Source organism: Chiroxiphia lanceolata, chromosome 2, assembly GCF_009829145.1.
Source record: "Chiroxiphia lanceolata isolate bChiLan1 chromosome 2, bChiLan1.pri, whole genome shotgun sequence".
Lineage (NCBI taxonomy): Eukaryota > Metazoa > Chordata > Aves > Passeriformes > Pipridae > Chiroxiphia > Chiroxiphia lanceolata.
In genome coordinates, this window is record NC_045638.1 from 111,683,340 (window position 1) to 111,702,964 (window position 19,625).

The 19,625-nt window shown below is 40.1% G+C and overlaps 1 protein-coding gene across 1 annotated transcript in view; it reads right to left on the reverse strand.

The window, feature by feature from the left end:
* CRYBG3 (crystallin beta-gamma domain containing 3) overlaps positions 1 to 19,625 on the reverse strand; it is an 84,774-nt gene that overhangs the window by 39,295 nt on the left and 25,854 nt on the right. Inside the window, 4 exon segments of the mRNA XM_032678435.1 lie at positions 585 to 700; positions 1,042 to 1,089; positions 2,071 to 6,508; positions 17,454 to 17,890. Of these exon segments, the coding sequence (XP_032534326.1) occupies positions 585 to 700; positions 1,042 to 1,089; positions 2,071 to 6,508; positions 17,454 to 17,890 (5,039 nt within the window).

Sequence of the window (19,625 nt, forward strand, 5' to 3'; positions counted from 1 at the left end):
GCCTCAAAACTGCATAAATGTCACATGCATTGTTACCGTGGCTGACAGCCAGAAACATTCACTGCAACCACTGACAAAGACCCAGCCCCAGCTTCCCAAAGCAAATACAGAAACACTTGCAAACTTAAAAGGTACTCGTATATATCCACATTCCTCTAAATGGTACATTCAACCCAGCACTGAGAATGCTTATTTTATGGTCCTTTTGCAGCAGCTACTGTATAATGAAACTGAGCTGTAAAAAAAAGAATTTCTTTGACATACACATGCTTCTGGTCATGATTACAGCTGTACTGCCTCAGCACTTCAGGCAAGAACTCTAAACTTACTTGTGGCTCTATCAGAAACTGTCTGTTTGAAGCTAGCTCCCAGGAGAAACAATATTTTTTATTTTTTTTTGTACTGCAGCATTTGAAGCCTTGTTTCATGCTTTTTTTCATTGGTATCAGTCTAATTATAAAGAAAGAAAAAGACGCTCTTGCAGATCGGATGTGTGCCATAAATGAAAGAAATAAAAATACAAGAGAAATGCATATGCAAGTCTTTAGGAAAGGCTCTATTTAAATATGACCTGGATTTCTTACCATCCTCTAATTATCCTAAGTAATGTTCCAATGGGAAAGTTCCACGATGAGGAATCTGGCATATCAGAATGAACTTCTTGTTTACTTTTGTTGCCATAAGTATCATAAATAACAATCTGAAACAATATACAATGAATGAGGCCCCACTTCGACATAGAGTAGAGACAGTTATTTTTTGCTTGCAATTTGTGCCCACTCAACTGGAAGGCTACACATTTTCTTCTTTTATGAAACACTCTACTGAATGAAAACAACAGCTGTTGAGAAACACAGTAAAATGACTAGTGGCAGGATTTTTAATAATATATTCTCATTATTAGCATGTCCAAACATATGCAAGTAATACATAAAAACACATAAAACTAGACTAATAACTTCAGATGCCTTTCATTCAAAAGCTTTGGTAAAACAAATTATTCCATGTATCATATTGACTTATATGGGAAATTCTGCTTACCTTTCCTGGTCTTGGATTGTATTTGAGACTTGCCCTGTCAATGAGGTTCTGAAATTAAAAGGACATGACAAACAACTATTAACACCTACAACACAAAGCACAGGCAGATCATTCCGGGTCCACTATTCCTACACAAGTACACAACTGTCCCTAATAGAAACAACCAAGACCTTTTCCACTGCCATTCAGAGCTGGTGTCAATAGTTTAACAGAATCAATCAGCAGAAAGTGACATGTGCTAGAAAGGAAAAACTACTATTATGGAAGTTATAACCTTTACAAATGTATTACCCTTTCCCAGCACACAATCAACTGCATTTCTTACCAGTGGAAAAAACCCAGAAGACACCTCTAATACAGACTGAAGTATTCCCAACACTATGGAAAGATTCCTTCAGCTACATATTTGGCCTATGTGGCACTGTCAAATTCTAAATATTGGAAGAACTGTTTCTATACTCTCATTTGCCAGTACTTTAAGTAAACCAAAAAAGAAATTTTAATCTATCAAAGCAGCTATATTACTTGCTAACTGAGCTATAATTTGTAGAAGACACTGTGATGAAACAATCAAGTAGTCCAGGAAGCAGATATTTGTATCTTTTTTGGACAAGACAGTTCTATCAATCCCAGAAGTGAAAGAAATAAAAGAACAATTTTCATACAAAAGGCAGTTTCATTATCTTCAAGTTGAAATGCCCTTAACATAGGGCATTTCATGTTATGCTATTACAGAAACTTATGCATATTTTCCAATTATGTTTTCTGTTCACATATTCTGTTTTACAACTAAGCCACTTTCATCTGTGTGCTGAACCAAGAACACTATGTTTTTAAAATTAAATTATCAGAAGACTTTTTTTTTTTAAACTATGAAACAGCCTAATTACTTTTGACTAAAGAATTACTTTTTGATTACCTTTATGATAAAAGAATTAATCTTAATTAAAAGGGAGCAAGGAGAATAGGGCAATTTTGAATCTGGGCTAATAATTTTGATTATAAATTTTATGTGATGTGACATCTTACCGCTGACAATTCTCCCAGTTTTGGCACGGTGTTGTCTTGAGACCAGTGAACCTTTGGCTGCAACATATCCTGGAGAATGCTTCCAAACCTGGTCCCCTTCTCAGAAGAGGAATTGCTGGCAGATTTCAAGTACTGGTAGTACACACTTGTAGGAGGATGTGTTAAAGCACCATCAGCTTTCTCTGGAACTGATTTACAAGGTGTTTGACCGGGAGAAGCCACATCTGGAAACTGTTCTGGTTGCTCCTGTGAGTCAAGATGCTCTTTTGAAAGAAGAAACGATTGTTCAGGAAGCAAAGATCCATTCTGGTTGTTTGATTGAAGGGTTGTTTTTAAATTCTCTCTCCACTGGGTGGAAAGACAGTCCTCTTCTCCCTCAGCATCAAGCATGTTTTCCTCATATGATGATTCTTCCTCCTCCACTCCATCCTCCTCCTCCTCCTCCTCTTCCTCACTGAACCGAGCAGTGAACTGCAAGCGCTCAGAGACTGACTGGAGAAGGGAAAGCACGGAAGCATGATCAGTGTTATCTTTGGATATTCCGCCAGGACGGCTTTCCGGGGACACGTCTGTGGAAGGCAAGTCCTCCTGGGAGCTGTCGTCTTCGTAGATGGGAGACAAGGAGAAAGGATACACCCTGTAGCGCTTGGCCTCCACGCTCAGGAACGACTCTGAGCCACGGCCATCTGTGGCTGCATTCAGCTTGTTGTCCTGCCCACAGGGACTGACTGACTCGTGCTCATGCTTCTCCCTTTGGCACGTTAGATGATCCACATTGTCTGAGGGCAAACCAGAAGAAGGGAGAGATCCCGTTTGCACATCATCAGTTGAGACGGATTTGTTCTCAGTCTGAAGAGCACCTTCATAAATGATAGTAAAAGAACTGTTTTCCCACTGTTCAATTAGTGGAGAAGAGGCCAAACGTTCTGTTGATTCCTTCACGTCATCACTGCAGTCCAGACCGTTTTTTTCACGCTGGTCATTTCTCTCCATGTCCTGATCACTCGTTTTTGCCTGCTTCAGATTCTCATTATTTTGGGCAAAGGCTGTGTTGAAGCACTGCTTCCCTTCACTGTTCTCTCCAGGAACAGACAATTCAGGTACAATGAACTGTGTGTCTGTATCTGATTCTGGCCTTAGTAAACTGCCAGTGGGAAGAAATCCATTTGCTTGATGAGTAATTGCATTATTTGGTATCTTTTCATCTCTTTGGGGCCAATCTGTGCCATTTGCCACACTATTTGGAAGCAAAGGAGGACCTGAGCAATCTGCCTTTTCACAGTTTACAGTTACACTCCGAGTTTCCTTCACCTCTGTTGGTTCCTGTGTTTTGGCAAGAAACTTTGTATCCACACTTAAAGTCTTTGGCATTTCAGCCTCAGGTTTAGATTTAACCTTTTCAGAAGGCCTTTTACTCTCAGTGCCTTGCCACTGACTGGATGCCAGTTTTTGTATGGCTGAGTTAATGACTTCCTCAACTGTTTCTTTTGCTTTTAATGCTAATGCACTATGTAGGTCAATTTTATAAGGGATGCAAGAGAGTATCTTTTCATCTTGATTATTTGTATCCACTCTTTCATTTCCTGTAAATGAAGATGAGGCTCCTCCACTGCTCTCATTAAAATCTTTTAATGACTGCACAGCTGACTGGATTTCTTCTGCTTCCAGTTGTACAGTTTCAGCATTCTGATAACTTAGAATATCCCTGTTTACTAAACTATCCTTGCTACCACAAGGCTGGTAGACACCAAAGGCTTGTTTTGCTATTATTTCCTCCGTAGCCAAATGTAAAACCGAATTCACAATTTCTTCAGCTTTCTTAAACAAAACAGCAGCATCTTGGAATGCAGCCTGTTCTTGTCCCTTCACACTGGGATCTTCCCACTGTCCCTCAGAACAGAGCCCATCTGACTCTGCAGGTGCAGCATCTGTTTGACCACCTGTCACAGGAGGGGTTTCTGAGAAAGCAGAAGCACAGTCACCAAGGATCCCCTGTCCCACAGTATTCCTGCACACAGTCCCAGCACGGGCTGACTCGGATGCTGTTTCCAAAGATTTTGAAGGACAGATGGGTGATGGCATTGCCTCTGCCAACACACTGCTGTCAGCCTGTTGTGTGAAGGCCTCCTCTGCCCCATCACGAGCTCTGTGACTGGAAGAGTTACTGTTCCCCTGAGCAACGCCCGACATCTTCAAGGCAGAAACAGAAAGGTTGGAGGCCTCTCTGGATCCCAGAGAAGCTGAAGTGGGCCTGGGGATGCAAACACCCCCTGCATTTACTCCATCAGCAGAGCTATCAAGCATAGGTGGAATAATCTCACATGCTAGAGAACCAAGTGGGCACAAAGCTCTCGGGTCTCCTGAGCAAGGTGTCCCCTCGTTCATTCTGTCCTCAGGGATTATTCTCCCAGACTCTGCAGCTGGAAAAATAAAGCTGTCCTGTTCAGAAGCAGCAATCTGGCCATTTTCAGAGTTAGTGGCAGAAGGCAGCATTTTTCCTTGGTTGTCACATGAAGAATCAAGTACTGTGGGTGATATCCTAAGCTCATTGCTGTTTTCCTTCTTGGAAGAAAAATTAATACACTTATTTTCATGAACAGGTGGAGATTCAAAAGTGATGCCTACATCATCTTTTTCACAGGTGAAAGCAGAGTGGTTGGTCACAGTTTTTCCTTCATGTCTCAAGGCAGAATGAGAAACTGCCAGATTTTTTTCTTGTGACTTAGAAATATGGGATGTAAGTTCTGAGATGCAATCTTCACACCCAGAAGTAATAAGATCAGCCCCAGTCATACCAGTCTTATTGGTTTTAGAAGTAGCAGGAGTATGACTGATTAAAGAGTGAGGTGCAGTGTCATCCTCTGTGAGTGTAACTCTCTTGGTAGGAGTGTCTCGAACACTTTCAAGAGCAACAGGACCATGGTTGTGAAGAGGAATAGAGTTTTTTGAGAGACTCATATCTACAGTCTCAAAGGATTTGCTCTTCTCATATTCAAGTTCAGGATGAGAAAGTGTCTCTCCGGCATCTTTCAAGATGATTTCTTTTTTCCCCATAGTTTTATTTTTGAACTTGCAGCTCAGATGAAAGGAAGCTGAGCAACAGCCTCCAGTTTCAACAGAAGACTTGGAAGTTACAGAGTGAGGTGCTATCATCTCACCCAAATTAGATTTCACACTTTGACACACACATAGGCATGGTGATACATTGGCAACGTCTTCCACTGCAACCTCAGACAAAACCTTCATTGTTTCCACACCCTCGGTTTCTAGACAAGGTAAACCAGTCTGCTGTGTGGTCGTATCCTTGGAATTCTCTACATGGATTAACTTGTGACCATTTTGTGCATACACTGGTTTCCCTAAGTCACTCAGTTCTTTACAAGTCTCCCTGCCCATGACTCTGCCTTCATCATGTCCAGTAGATGACACTGAAGTCCTTAGATCACCTGTGGCCATGCACTTTTCTCTGTTGGATTCCATGCTAAGTGAAGGGGGTATGTGTTCGTTAAAAGGTAAAAGAACAGTAGCAGGAAAGTCCTGTGGATTTTGCTCTCTTTCTACAGTTGCCACAATTTTCTGTGTATCACTTTTTCTTGGATCACTGTCTTTGTTTGCACTACCAGTTTGCTGATCTGCTTCCTGCTGAAATGTAGTGGTACTGAAATGAAGCATCTGGACCCCCAGCAATCGCTCTGAGTGATTCTCCATTTGATGATTACAGCAAAATCCTCCCTTACTCACCTGTAGTTCTTCATTAAATGTCTTACTTATTGACTTGGGTGAATGTAAACAATCATCCTGTATTTCTTTCGGGGACTCCTTATTAGCTGCTTTACTACAATTGTTTTCTTTACCAAAGTTAAAAGTGGCATTTTTGTTTGTCTGAAACAGAGCTTCTGCTTCTCCTGGCAGTCCATCTTCTTTTCCAGTCAAATCATTTGCAGAACTCACTTTGAGGGAAGGAGTAACCCGGGAAGTGGAATTGGTCAGGATCTCACCATTTCTACTGCTAAATGACAATAATGAATCTAGTGAATACGTCCTTTTAACTCTGGCTGCAGTTAAAGCATGTTCATGTCTTAAGTCTGGCGCATGACAGGATTCAGTGGATGAAGTTGTGGCCTTTGCAGTTATTTCATGTTTACTTCTACCCAACCAATGTTGAGCTTTACCAGACTGTTTGCTTTCCCCTCTAACCGCAGAAGGATTTAATACGGCATCACCTTGGTGATCTTCACCCTCATCTCCTCCTGATTTCAGAGAGGGAGTTCTTTGGATTTCTCCATTTTCTTTGACCATTGAAACATTTATATTCTCAGGATTTTCTCCTCCTTTCCCAGTAGTTTCTGACTGACTCTTCATCAGCTGCCTGATCCTTGCAGAACCTCGATATGTTGCATAAGTGACCGCGGGTGCTTCTGCCTTCTGTCGCGTCTGCCTGTAACAAGGATCACCACTGTCAGCACAGGACAGACAATCTAAACAGCTGCATGATAATAAAGGTTAACACAAGCTGTAGATTATATCTACAAACTTAAACTTATCTTAAACTGTAGATTACATGTAAACAGTACTGTTTAGCCACACAGGTTGGCACAAATTGTAGATTGTGTTTTTACTCCTTCTTCTGCTCTTGCTAAATATGGGTTTGTAGGACAAATGATACATAAACACCTTTTACTGAAAAGCCAACTTAAACTACAAGGAAAGAGTAGATGTTGCTATCACCAACTTCCCTGACTTGTTTTCTACCAGACAACAGAGTTACCACTTACAAATGTCACAGGTCAACATTTGCAGTGACAGAAACAAGCACACTTTTGTGAAGATGTTATATCCTACTAAAGCGGGCCTGTACACTGAAACAAAAGAAAATGCACTGTACTAATGTTCACTAAAATATGGAATTGAAATTTAAATTTTTACCCAAGCTCTCAACATAGCGTTAAGAAACAGAATGAAGAGAAACAAAAAATGTGGGGAAAAAAATAAAGTACACAACAGCGGATGCTTTTTTGAACCACAGGGTAGTAAGGAAATAAAGTGAATGGAGATCAGGTAACAATGAAGACTGAATGCTGGAAGGAATACCAAAATGAGAAGCCTAGAAATGTAGCCAGGAATTGGTAGATTTAGACGTTCATTACTCTTAAATTTAGCGGTAAAAAGCACTGAATGCAAAAACTAAGAAATAAAAGAACTGCCATGGAAGAACTGTGACCCTGATCCTGCTCTTTGTGATAATACCAAGAATAAATTCAGAGCCTGTCACCTCCAATTTTATGAAGAAGCAGTTTTTCCTCTTTCTTAAAACTAGCAGACATCACAGTTACCTTTCTTTCTAATGCTTCTCTCTTTTCCCCCTATTTTTTGGTCTGCTAAAGAATTCTTGTAAAAATCAGTCACTGTCAGCTTTTCCATTCTCTACCTCAGGACAAAGTAGAAGCTCAGACTGTGCCTAAACTCCAGTCAGCCTCCCCCTAAACCAAGAAGAAACCTTTTCAAAGTTTGCCCTGTATCTGCTAACCTGGTGGCTGGGAAGTAACCATTCACCTGCCTGGGCAATGGTCATTCTCATTTCAGAAGAGCCTCTTGGGGGAAAAAAACCCAATAATAACAACAAAAAAAAGTGTTGGCTAAGATTTTGATTTCTAATATAAAACCATTGCAATATGTAAAAAATATTTTAACAGCATTTTTAAAAGCTCTTTGCACCTTCCCATTAGTTCACATTTGCTGAGAAGCTGTTACAGCTCTTGAGTTGAGAATGAATAATTGAGGTGACAAATAAAAAATAAATTTACTAAGGAAAGTGAAACATTTGAGTATCATTGAGTAACTGCAACTTCAAATCTTGTCTGTATGGATTCTCTCAAAAGATATAGAAGAATATAAAAATGGAGTGGATTTACAAATCTAAAAATAGAATCTCTTTTCTGTCAAGATTTTGGAGGCCGAGATTCTTACTTCAATATTAATTTTATTTTGAAGAGGGAAATTAATACTATTTAAAATTGCAAGTAAACTTCCTCCTTGTGCAGTATTTGGACATACAAAGAGTACAAGTGAACTAAAAGTGAAATTATTCATATTCATAAACATTAAAAGAGAGATATAAACGGTCATTTATATGCATGTTTTATGCTGTGAGGTACTTTTAGGCTAATGCCAAAATACATGAATATGGGAATTCAGACTTTGAGAGAACTTGAAAATTAAATTTATATTGGGATTAAATTCATTGTAATCTCTGATGAAGGCTACAGCAGAATCTCAATAAAGGGTTTGTCAGCCAGGTATATTAAGTTATAGAAGAAACAGGAAAGTCGTGTATAAATAGCACAACTCCCAAGCACTTGCCAAGTTAGATGCCTACTTTTAGTCTTCTATACCACCAGTTTGGTTTCCAGAGATACCAACAGTGGTAGCTACTAAACATCACACACACCATTTGTTAAAATGGCTCTTTTCAGGATTCACATCCCTTCAAAGAAACATATACATTTCTGAGTGGAAAAAAAACAAAACACAACTGAATAAAGGATAGGAGAGGAAAAAAAAATCATTATTTTCCACTTTTTCACAGAAAACTTCCCTCTACATTAGAAAATATTTTCTAAAGCTCCACAGGTCCTAAAAATGCCAGGGTAAGGATCTGTGGAGCTTGGTAGTGCACTACACTCACTCAGCATCAGTCATAGTCATACTAAAAATAAGTCTTAAGAATGTAAGACCTGATCATGCTCTTATTCAGAATTAACCTTACTAAGTAACCTTTCCTGCTTTAAATAATCACTATTAAGCTTTTACAAAATCCATCAGCTCTTCTATACTTTGGCCAACCTCAAAAATAAAAGTTGGTCTGCAAGTGTCCTGAATCCAGATACAATTTCTTTACAAGAACAAACACAGGTTTGGCACCAATTCTCAAAAAAAAAAGTGTTATGGATTCTTGAATAGGTAAACTGCTATGACATGTTTGAAATGAGCACGTGAATGGTATTGAGGGATACCAAACACTCATCTCCACCAAAACCAAGACATGACTTTGAATAAATGGCTTGATGACAATTAACTGTCTTTCATTTCATAGTTGATATTTTGTCTCATATGCAGTGGGAAAAATTCAGAATTTAGGTATAAACACGTGGGGAGAAGCAGTGCTCCAAGAGAAACTGGGAACGTGTCCTTTCATTTGTCTCTCACACCCCACTTTGCCTTCAGATTTTTCTCAGGAACTCATCAATTCTTAACTCCAAAGCATCCAGATATGGGATGAACAGGTAAATTTTACAGAAGATTGCCAAGGAGAACATGATTAGGTTCTATATCTACATTGATCTGAGCCATGGATCCCACCAAATCATTATGTCATCTATTACACATGGTCAGACAAAAAAAAAAATGTACTCAGAAGTTTCTTTCTGCTTACATGGAGACCTTTCTCGTTGCTCCCAATTCTTTTTGCTCTCTTGTTTGTCTTCTGAGGGAATTTTTTGCTCTGATTGATCAATTTGAAGTCTGAGCAAGACTCCAAACCCTGTAGAGCTTAAACCCAGTCCTGACTAGCACTGGCAGCAGCACTGCTTCAGCTGTGGAGCCTCAGCCTGCAGACTCTGCCAGTGCCTCCCAAAACACAGCCCTGCTTTCTTGCAGACCCGCCCCTACCAAGAGTTTCTGCAGTGAATGCTATATTAAAAAGGAACCAACCTTTCCTCCACAGATATGACAACTTCAGGATCTCTGACCTTTGGTAAAGAATTTGCTGCTCAGCCTATTATAAAAATTCTGCCAACAGACCTTTTAGTTCTAGTGCATTTACTTTTAGAGCACAGAGAAGTGCATTCAATCTGAACACCCCCATGCAACAATAAGACATTTAAAAAATGAAAACCCATCTGCCTGTGTGGCAGCAGCAATTCAGCTGTAAGTCTATATGAGACACATTTAGAAACAGGCTGTGTCACAAAAGATCTTCTAAAAGTGTCACTGGAGACTTGTTTTATTTCTGATAACCAAAAGAATATGTCAGTTCAGAACTTACCTTAAAAACTCTTCGCAAATTTTTTTTCCAACTCATGAGGATGCAGATGAAAGCCTGAATATACAAAGAACCCAGCGTGCATTTTGTCATATATTTAAAATACTGGGAGATTCCTTCTTTCCCATCTTCACAGGAAGCTATTCAATTCCCTATAAAGCCTTGATTCAGTTTCACAAAAGACTTTGACAGCAACAAGAGAGGATGTCAGCACGAGTTACGTTACATTTGTCAAAAGTAGGTGCTCGTAGACATTTCTTCTATTGCAAAAAAAGATATAAAAAGTTAAAGGGGGACTAATTCAAGGAGGGGAGGGGAACATCTTCTGACATCTCATGTGACAGACATCTTGAGTAACTTGCCCAAAAGTGGCACTAGTTATAAAACAGTCTTGTTGATTCTGAAGCCCTGAAGCAGGACCAAACACACCACCTTCGATGCCTCATCTCAGTGCATCCATTGTTTGCATCTTCTCCAAGTGTATGCCACCAAGATGGCAACCCCTCCAATCCTCACATTGGTACCATACAATAATGGTGAAAGAAAGAAGAAAGATGAAGACCATAAAGCCTGATACAGCATCTCAGTCCCCAGGCAGCACAGCTTCATTTGCACAACATGTCATCCAGCAACCCTTAAACCACCAGCACTGCACAGCTCTGGGCTCAGCAGCTCAGGCTCAGCAGTGTCACAGTGGCTCTCCCAGTGCATGAAATGACCATTTTTAACTCATACCTTACTCTTCCAGGCATCTTCTCCCCAGTCCAGCACTTTCCTGCTTTTACAAGCATAGATGTGCATGATTCCCCCAGTCTCTTCTCACTGACCCCACAGAAGTAACTACCAGAGAGATCTGCAGGCTACAGGCTGAAAACCACTGATCTGCATCAGCATGTCTCTTGTGGTTCCTGTCTGCCCTCTCTGACTATTTTTAAATTACGCTGTTGTTTATTTTAATTTTTCTCCACTTAGCTTTTATTCCACTGAATACTTAACTGACAACATTTTTAAAAATTATGTTAAGGTACTTTGTCTAGAAACACCTGTCTTAAAGTAACTTTGAAAAAATCTTCTAGTGGAATCCAACTTAGCCAGCCAGCTGGTTTCTGCTCTCATGTAAGACATTCATAAATGGGAAAAATTAAAGACATACTGAAAACTAAAACACTGTGGGCTAACTGAATAGTGGCTATATGCAACTTAGATGAAAGAAAACATTTTTTTTTTTTGCCAGAAGGGATATCTTCATGCTTTAAATCTGCAGTCTGAAATACTCAGCGTCCTGGGACTTCACAATGTGTATTTGAAAAGGTCAAAAGTTTGGTTGAACAAAGTGATTTGCACACAGTTGATTCTGCAGGAAATTTCAAAGTTAATGTTCAAGAAGGACAATTAAGAGCCAATGACAATTTTAATAAAAGCAAACACAGTCTCTGTGACCTTGGAAGGAATGATTTCCTTCCCCTTGCCCTTTAGGGTAGTACTTCTTGATTACCAACAGTAAAGAGGAAGGTGTGAGGATTAGGCTCCTACTGACAAGTAAAGGCCCAGAAGTCCTGAACAGTTACACTGCAGGTAGCTCTGTAACTTTAAAATCACACTGTAAAATGCAGTTTCTAAGTAAAAGTCTCTCAACTGAATCCACTGCATGGCTGAACAATCCTACAAAAGAAAAAGTTCAGTGGAAAAGAAACAATCCAGTGAATTAATGTTAAGCCTAATTAATTTAGCTCAACTTTGCATCACGCATCTGCTAAGAATTACTCTTAAAATACGAACTTTCATTCTTCAGAAACGCAAAAAACTTTGCTTTGGTGCCAATCAGAACCTTTCCTTTGGGCCACATCCCAGCCCTGGGCAGGTAACCCTCTCTGGCAGGCAGAGAAATGCTTCTGGGCCTGCATTTCTCCTACAGCACAGCCCTGGAATTCACCACCCCACTGCTGGAATGGGGCTCTAAGTCTCAGCACAGCACCTGTCTTGACACGGTCTCTGTTGATTCACACAGGCTTGGGCTCTCATCAAAATCTGAGAGTCTGTGAGTACTGTTATGAAGGGTAGTTTGTTCAAATCAAGGTGTGCATAGAGATGTGTCTGAAAGAAAAGATTTTTGAATAATGAAACCCTCTGATTCAGAGACCTAACACTAAATCCTTCTATGGGCGTTGGGGTAAACCCCTGCAATCACTGATGAAGGCTTTCCTCCACGGAATTAGGGGCAGGATAACCCTGACCCTTTCCTCAGGAGAGCCTTCTAAATCAATTTTGGGCTGTATTTGGCTGTCCTAGAAGGGTGGAACTACCCACAGAGTTTATATCCCTCTCAAGCAGAAGCAGGTCACTCTCTGCAATGACTCCCAGCCCATCTGAGCACCAGCAACTTGACAACACTGTATTTCCATGGTCAGTTTCTGAAGGCAGAAGCCAGAAAACCATCGAAAGATGAATTACTGCCTCCCTCTCCTCCATCCCTACTTCCCCACCCCAAGGTGGGTGTACCTCTGCCTCCCACTCCTCCTGGTGCTGCTTCCAGTGTCTGTGTAGCACACTGAATCAGGGAATTAAGACCAAAATTAACTGATCTAGTTAATTACTATAAACAGTAGTGCTTGTAGGCACCAGGACTCACAGCTGTCCTGGGGTTCCCCAGAGGCACCACCAAGGCAATCTCTTACCACAAGGGGAAGCACCTGTCTCTCCTGTCTCTAGATAACCACATATATTTGTCTTCACAATGGGGACCTTTTCACAGGTATTACTATAATGGAAGCAATCAACAGAGTGCTCTTTTTTTCCTCTTACTGTTGTCACCCAACAGACTCTTCCAAAGATGGATAGACATCTATGGTTTTAAAAGTTCAGGTCTCATATGTACAACAGGTTCTGAGTAGGCAATTACAGAGAAGGACACAGCTCTGACCACAAGATGGATTTGACTTCAACAAATGCAGGAGCAGCAGCTTCCCCACTGTTCCTCAGGAATGACCTTGCTTGGAATTAAGTGATTTAATTTCCACTCATTTGCTCTTGATTTTCTGCCAAAGCCATCTATAGGGAAAGATGAACACTGCTACTACCGAGGGAGTCAAAACCACAATACACAATCCATCAGACAAATTAAGGGCTGTGTTTCTTTATCACCACGAGCCTGCATCTGACCAGTAACACAAAGGAGAACGACAAGCTCTGGAACAGACCTGTTAACCAGAACTATGTAAACACCAATGATTTTATCAGATGTGTTCCTAACAGAGGAAAATAAAAGGGTAGGATATTTTGACAGTACCAAGGTGGGAAATACTAATTGCTAATATACATCAACTAGATATGTAGCAACAGGTTTACTAGACTTCAAAATAAATAAAACCCCCCTATCCTCTCACAAAGGTCAGTAATGTATAGCATAGGAAAACTGTCAATAGATTGAAATTTGTTTCTCCTCAAGGCTACCTCCCTTCTGAATTAAACTGCTTGCAATGATATCACTAAACTATTACTAGTACCTGGCTCCTGGTAAAAACAGGATGGTTTGAGCACTTGCTTTAGAAATCACCCCCTCCCCTCTTCTACCTACACTTAGAAAATCCTTGCAGTTGTGGGGTTCAGAGGGAGGTACTGCAGAAAGTCCATTCTCAGGAGTCTTAGAGAAACAGTCTCAATTTTGAAGCCAAATTGTTGCTTGTTAGTGATGTGTAAGTGAAAGAATTTTACATTATAGGAAAGAAAGATAACAGGGGCAAATCCGTGTTTTATATTTGTCACCTACTTTATGAAATCTTGTTCTCTCTCATGTAAACTTTCAGCAATAAGAGATTAAGTGAAGTGCATCCCCACTGTTCCACAGTTTTATATTCAGGGCTTATTTCATCAGTCAAAGGTATGGTTTTAACATCATTAAGGAGTGCAAAGGCTAAGACTAAACATGAACTTTTCACTTTTCCCCTTACCAGTCTGCCACAGGGGACTATTCTGCACAGAAGCTGCCATCTTACCTAAGTAAGAGATTTTTCTCCACTTAGTAGCAAATACCTTCCTTTGCATTTTTCTTTCCACTGAAAGCCAAATAAGCATTACTTTAAAACTGTATTTTATCTTTTACCAGCCTTACCCCTCCATCATTAACCTTTCACAGAGCACTGCAAGGCTACTGCTTGCTTCACTTCACTTCTTTGCTTCTTCAAGGCAAGGAAATCTTCAAGAAATATAAGACTAAGGGATGCAGTTAGTGGAGACTTAGCCAACCCAACTCTCCTCACCCACCTTCAGTGCTGCAATTATGATGTTACTGTCCACAGCAATTGTTGTCTAGAGACTTTGCCAAATTTATCATGGTTTTGTCCTCTGTGCTGCTCCTTTACCACTTACCACTGTGGAGATTAAAGGAGCAGAAGCCTTTAGGGTACAAATTACCTCTGAGCCAACCAGCCAGAGTGACGGAGGAATAACGTGACCTACACATTTTGTCCCTCACAAACACGTACTCCACAGACTGAGCTCATGAATTCCCCTTTCCTTGGCTCAAGGCCTGGAAACTTGAATCTTTACCAAGTGCCAGGCCTCCCACTGAGGCTAAAATTAACCTCAGTTGACAGGTCAGAGCAGTCTGATTTCCCTGTATTTTGTAAAATATTGTTTTAAGGATAAGAGGTCAATAAGATTGTCTGAATAGAGGCATCTGAGACTATTTGGTGGGTATTTTAGATCTGAAAGGTTGTTTGGTTTGGGATTTTTTTTTTTAACAACTCAGTGGGGATTGTGCAACCTAACAACATCCCTCTTTCACTTTTTGCAACCTCCTTGCTAACCACAGATAATCTCTAATGTAATATTTCACAGCAGCTTAGAATTAACAAATTCATTTACATGTTCCTCATGGCCAAGGAAACTGTTGTAAGATTAATAATGCAGTGGTCTCAAGGATTTGTAAAGCCCTCTGCTTCATTCTGCTTCTACATTAAACACTAAAATTGCAGTTTAACATAACAATCAATGGAATCAAGAGTGCCTCTGACTTTATATGGCTCACTAGCATGTCTCATATGTCTTTTAGGACTCAATCTTCAAGCAATTAGGTTCACATCATCTGTTCCCTTCATGGTATCCACACTTTCCTGTTCCTTTGCGCTACATTTTCCCCCTTCTCCTCATCCTTAGTCATGTGCTTTCAGTACCCACTTCCAACTACTTGGTACTTCCTACAAGACTCTCTGGCAAACCAGCAGCAATCAGGAGCGCTTTTACAGTTTAACTTTGTTAAATGAATACCAGTTAGTTAATATTTAGTAAAGAAGCCAGCTAGTACTGAAAAGAAAAAACTGCTCTACATGCCTTTAACTTTATTTATAAACTAAAAGAGAGCAAACCTATAAAGAAAAAAAAGAGGTATCCTTGATTCAAACACTTTAAAAAGGTAATGAGTGCAAACCTATACTTTTGCATTGTCATTTCAATTTGTCTTCACCATTTGCTTCAGAAAAACAGTTCACACTGTGTGGTCAGGCAGAGAAAAACATAACAGAAGTTACACAGAGATTGTCAAACTTGTTAGTACTCTGAGCCAAAAAGGGCAGAATGTACACCGTACTTTTGAAAAAAGACTGATTTCATGTTTGCTGTAACTTGCAACAGCTTCAATGAAAAAAATATAATTTTTTTTTCCGATTTAAAAAAGTCATTTTCCACAGAAAAACTTCATTCTATACATAGGCCAACTTACTCTTGCCTCCAAACTAGCAACATACATTTTTTTATGCTTGCTTGGCCATGAGACATGAGAAGAATCTAGATGGATTAGGCAGATATATCTAACAATACAGGACAATGTCAGAACATGGTCAGTTGAAAATGCCCAACTACAACTTCGACTTCAAGAAAACAAAAATGACCCAAAAACGCTTGCACAGAGCAGAGAGCTCACCTCAGTGAGTTCACACCCACACCTTTCAAACACTGTAAAGTTTTATTGATGTCAAATTTATTAATCTACATTACCCTGAAGAGTTCACGAGAAGCAAACAAAGATGCTGCAAACTGGGCAAACAGCAGCAAGAGATTGATGCAGCAACACGGCCTGTCCAACAGGTTTTTGAGAACTAGACCAAATAACACAATGCTGCTGGGCCTCTGCAGATAACAGCTGAGGGGAGAAATTTGCTTCTGTATTGATCAAAGCAGTGGTGGTGGCTGAGCTGCAACGTGTGGTTTGGAAAAAGCACAGTCGGATGTGTGACTACGATAAGAGCCTGTAATAAAACCCAGCCGACCACGTCACAGACCAAACCAGCTCGTGAGAACACAACCACTGTTGTTAGTAATTACAAACAGCACCGGAGGGTGCTGGTGGAAATGCAGTTTTAATTTCACCTAAATAGGTGCTGTATCCCCTATCCTGATCAGCCATTACATTTATATTATGAAGGTGAATGACAAATGCCTCGAATTATTCTGCTGAATAGTGCTGGAGACATCCCCAGTATGGAAGTGGAATTCAATAAGCAGCTATTTCAGGTATCTCTGACCTCCTATATGGAGATGAAACAAACACTTCACATGACACTGATAAATACACCGAGCACAACTCAAATTAGTTTAAAAACTTCAGAGAAAAAAAGCTGTTTCTTCTCAGTACATCCTCCCATCCTGCAGTACAAGCAGGGGCACTGTGACAGACTTATTGGTTACCCCTAATTGTTATTTTGGGCTTAAATTTTAAATAAATGTTCTGGGTCATATTGAAAATCTGAGTAAACGTAACTTACAGATCCACTGCCCACGAACAACCTACCAAAAACTGGACAGGCACCATGGGTGTACGTTCATAACTAACTCCAAACCTATGTGGTGCTGCCCCACATGTAGTCTAATTTTCAACATAACAGCTACAAAATGTTTTTGGAAAACAAACGCCTATTTTTATGACAGAAGAGATTTCGTAACTTACAGCGCAGACCACAGCCAATGTTTGCACTTTGCTACTCTGAAACACAACAGTGCCCTTGGCACCAATTGTTGGGGGTTTTTTAAAGCTTATTTTGAAATATTACAGGACTGTTAAGAATGCTCCATATTTGGGCTAATTGAGTGAATTACATAACGCTCTTTACATCACAGGAAAATCCCAAAGAACAAGGGGGAAAAAACCACAAAAGTAAAAATCACCAAGTCTATTTAGGATAGTTGCTACTAAAGTTTTGCATGAAGTCAAGCCAGAGACACTCCAACCATCCTTAGAAATGACAGACATTTGTCATACAGTCAGTGGAACTTAGACAATGTAGTTCTGTGTGCACACACACAAACATAATAATATAATTATATTACAATAACAAATTACAAAACTTACTTCTGTGTATCTGCAGCTTGTTTCCAGCCTCCTTGCAGATCCTGTGAGATATCTTTCCCAATATTGTTTAAGGTGGCAGTCCCTTTATTTACAAAATCTTCTTTTATCCCGGCTGTAGAACAGAGAGACTCCTCAATTTTCGGAGGCTTTGGCTGCACATCCTTTGGAAAAGTATTTGTGTTCCGTAAATCCTTTTCACATCTGTTGGGTCCATCTTGGAAGGTAGAGGATTTAGATTCCACCAGAGAAGACTTTGTTGCAATATTAAATAAGCTTCCAAGGAAATGAAAAAAACCTTCTCGGGGTTGCTTGTCTTTATCTGCTGTTTTGGTTCCAGGAGTCAGACTAGGAAGGCTATTTGCCTTTTTCAGTTCCTCCTGGATTTCAGACTTGCGAAGTTCTTCTGTGGAATGGTTCTTCTCTTCATTTTGACAAGCCTATGATGAATACAAAAAGCACATAAAGAAAATGTTTCCTTTCATTCTCAAATTCCTTAATTTTAATTTGCACCTAGGCATTGTATTCCTTTCACGAGATCTGTTGTTTTCAAAGGTTCATTTTAAGATTAAAGCCCAGTGCTTGCTCTCTTCTCTTGTTGTAGTAAAAAGATCCCTATTCTACAAAAAGCCACAGGACTACACAGGCTCAAACATTCCCAAAGCAGCTGCTGTGGAAATAAATCCAGGACAGATGGCAACAATTGCTTCAACTGGCAGAAGAAACACGAGGAAGAAGCAAGGAACAATATTCCACACTTCAGACTAAAGCCCTCAAAAAGCACAGCTTCACAAACCAACCTATTTGTGCTTGTGAGATGAGCAGTTTTCAGCCTGCAAACCTAGGCAAGAACACCAGAGCAGAACACGAACACATCACAGCCCTCAATGTGCACTTCCAAAAAACCCCAGGAGAATCAAGAACAGAATTTGGATAAAGCGAACTCAACTCACATCCCAGAGATTAATCCTATCCTTAGCAACCCTACACTGCCCTCTTTGGCAAGCCTTCCTTCAAAGGCACAGCTCCAATTCCAATGGATTTGTCATCTCCCACAGCCCCACAGTCCACCATGCTCAAACTGCCCAGTTTTCCATACAGCCAAGGTCCTACACACCACCAGCCCTGCACCATGACCTTCTGAACTCCGTCAGCTCTACCCTCAAATTGAAATGAATCAGCACCAAGGCAGGGCTTCACCTCACTCCAGCCACATGTTCCTTTCTTCCCTCAGCTCAGCTGAACATCTGAGCCCAGAGGCAAGGCAAGCTCTTTTCCTGCCCACTTTCTGCCCTTGAATTTCCTTGGTGTCAGCTCCTCTCAGAGACCCAAGGACCGCTGTCCAAGCTCCTGTTACTTGTGCCAAGACCATCTGCCCAAAAAGATGATGCAACTTCACCGTAAGGCTTCTCAAACACATTTTAATGTAAGCACATTTTCGGCTTCACAATCTGCAAATGCTTCTTCCCTGGACTAAAATTTTCTGGGAAACACCTGCCCCCCATCTCACCCTTCTCAGTGGTTGCCAGATACTATTGCTACCTAGTTTATCTTTTACAGTACAATCTTTGTAATTTCAATTCCTGATGCAACCCGGTTTATTAAAACAGAATAAAGTTACTCCAGCTTTTCTTGGAGTAGGAAATCTATCCTGCTCAACAGGAGTGGGAAAGGAGAACAAGAACAAAAAGTCCTATGCAAATTTTAGCTGTGTCAACAACGCATTTGGATAAGAGTAATTGTTTTAAATTGGGTAACACCTATCTATGCAGAAAGCTACTATTTTCATTAGGTCGCTATTCCTATTTCAACTTGAAGATATATTTGTTTCTAGTAACCTAAAATAAGCAGGTAGGTTTACTAGTTAACAGTCCTTCTAGGATCATGTTCTTGAGGAAAAAGGTCTTTTAATGAACACAGTTTAATCCTCAGGGAACAGCAATTTCTTAAAAACTTTCAAGTTACACTTAGTGATACTGAAGCAGTGATCTTTAAACTGCAAGCAATCCTTTTTCACTTTTTAAGTACAATTGCTTAATATCAAGTGATCAGATAGATGTGTGTGCTGAAAATGGTTTATGTGAGGACAGAAACTGAATGGCACTAATCTGTCCTTGAGAAATCCACACAACCTCTATTTTCTTCATATAGAAAAGACACTTAACCAACCACACC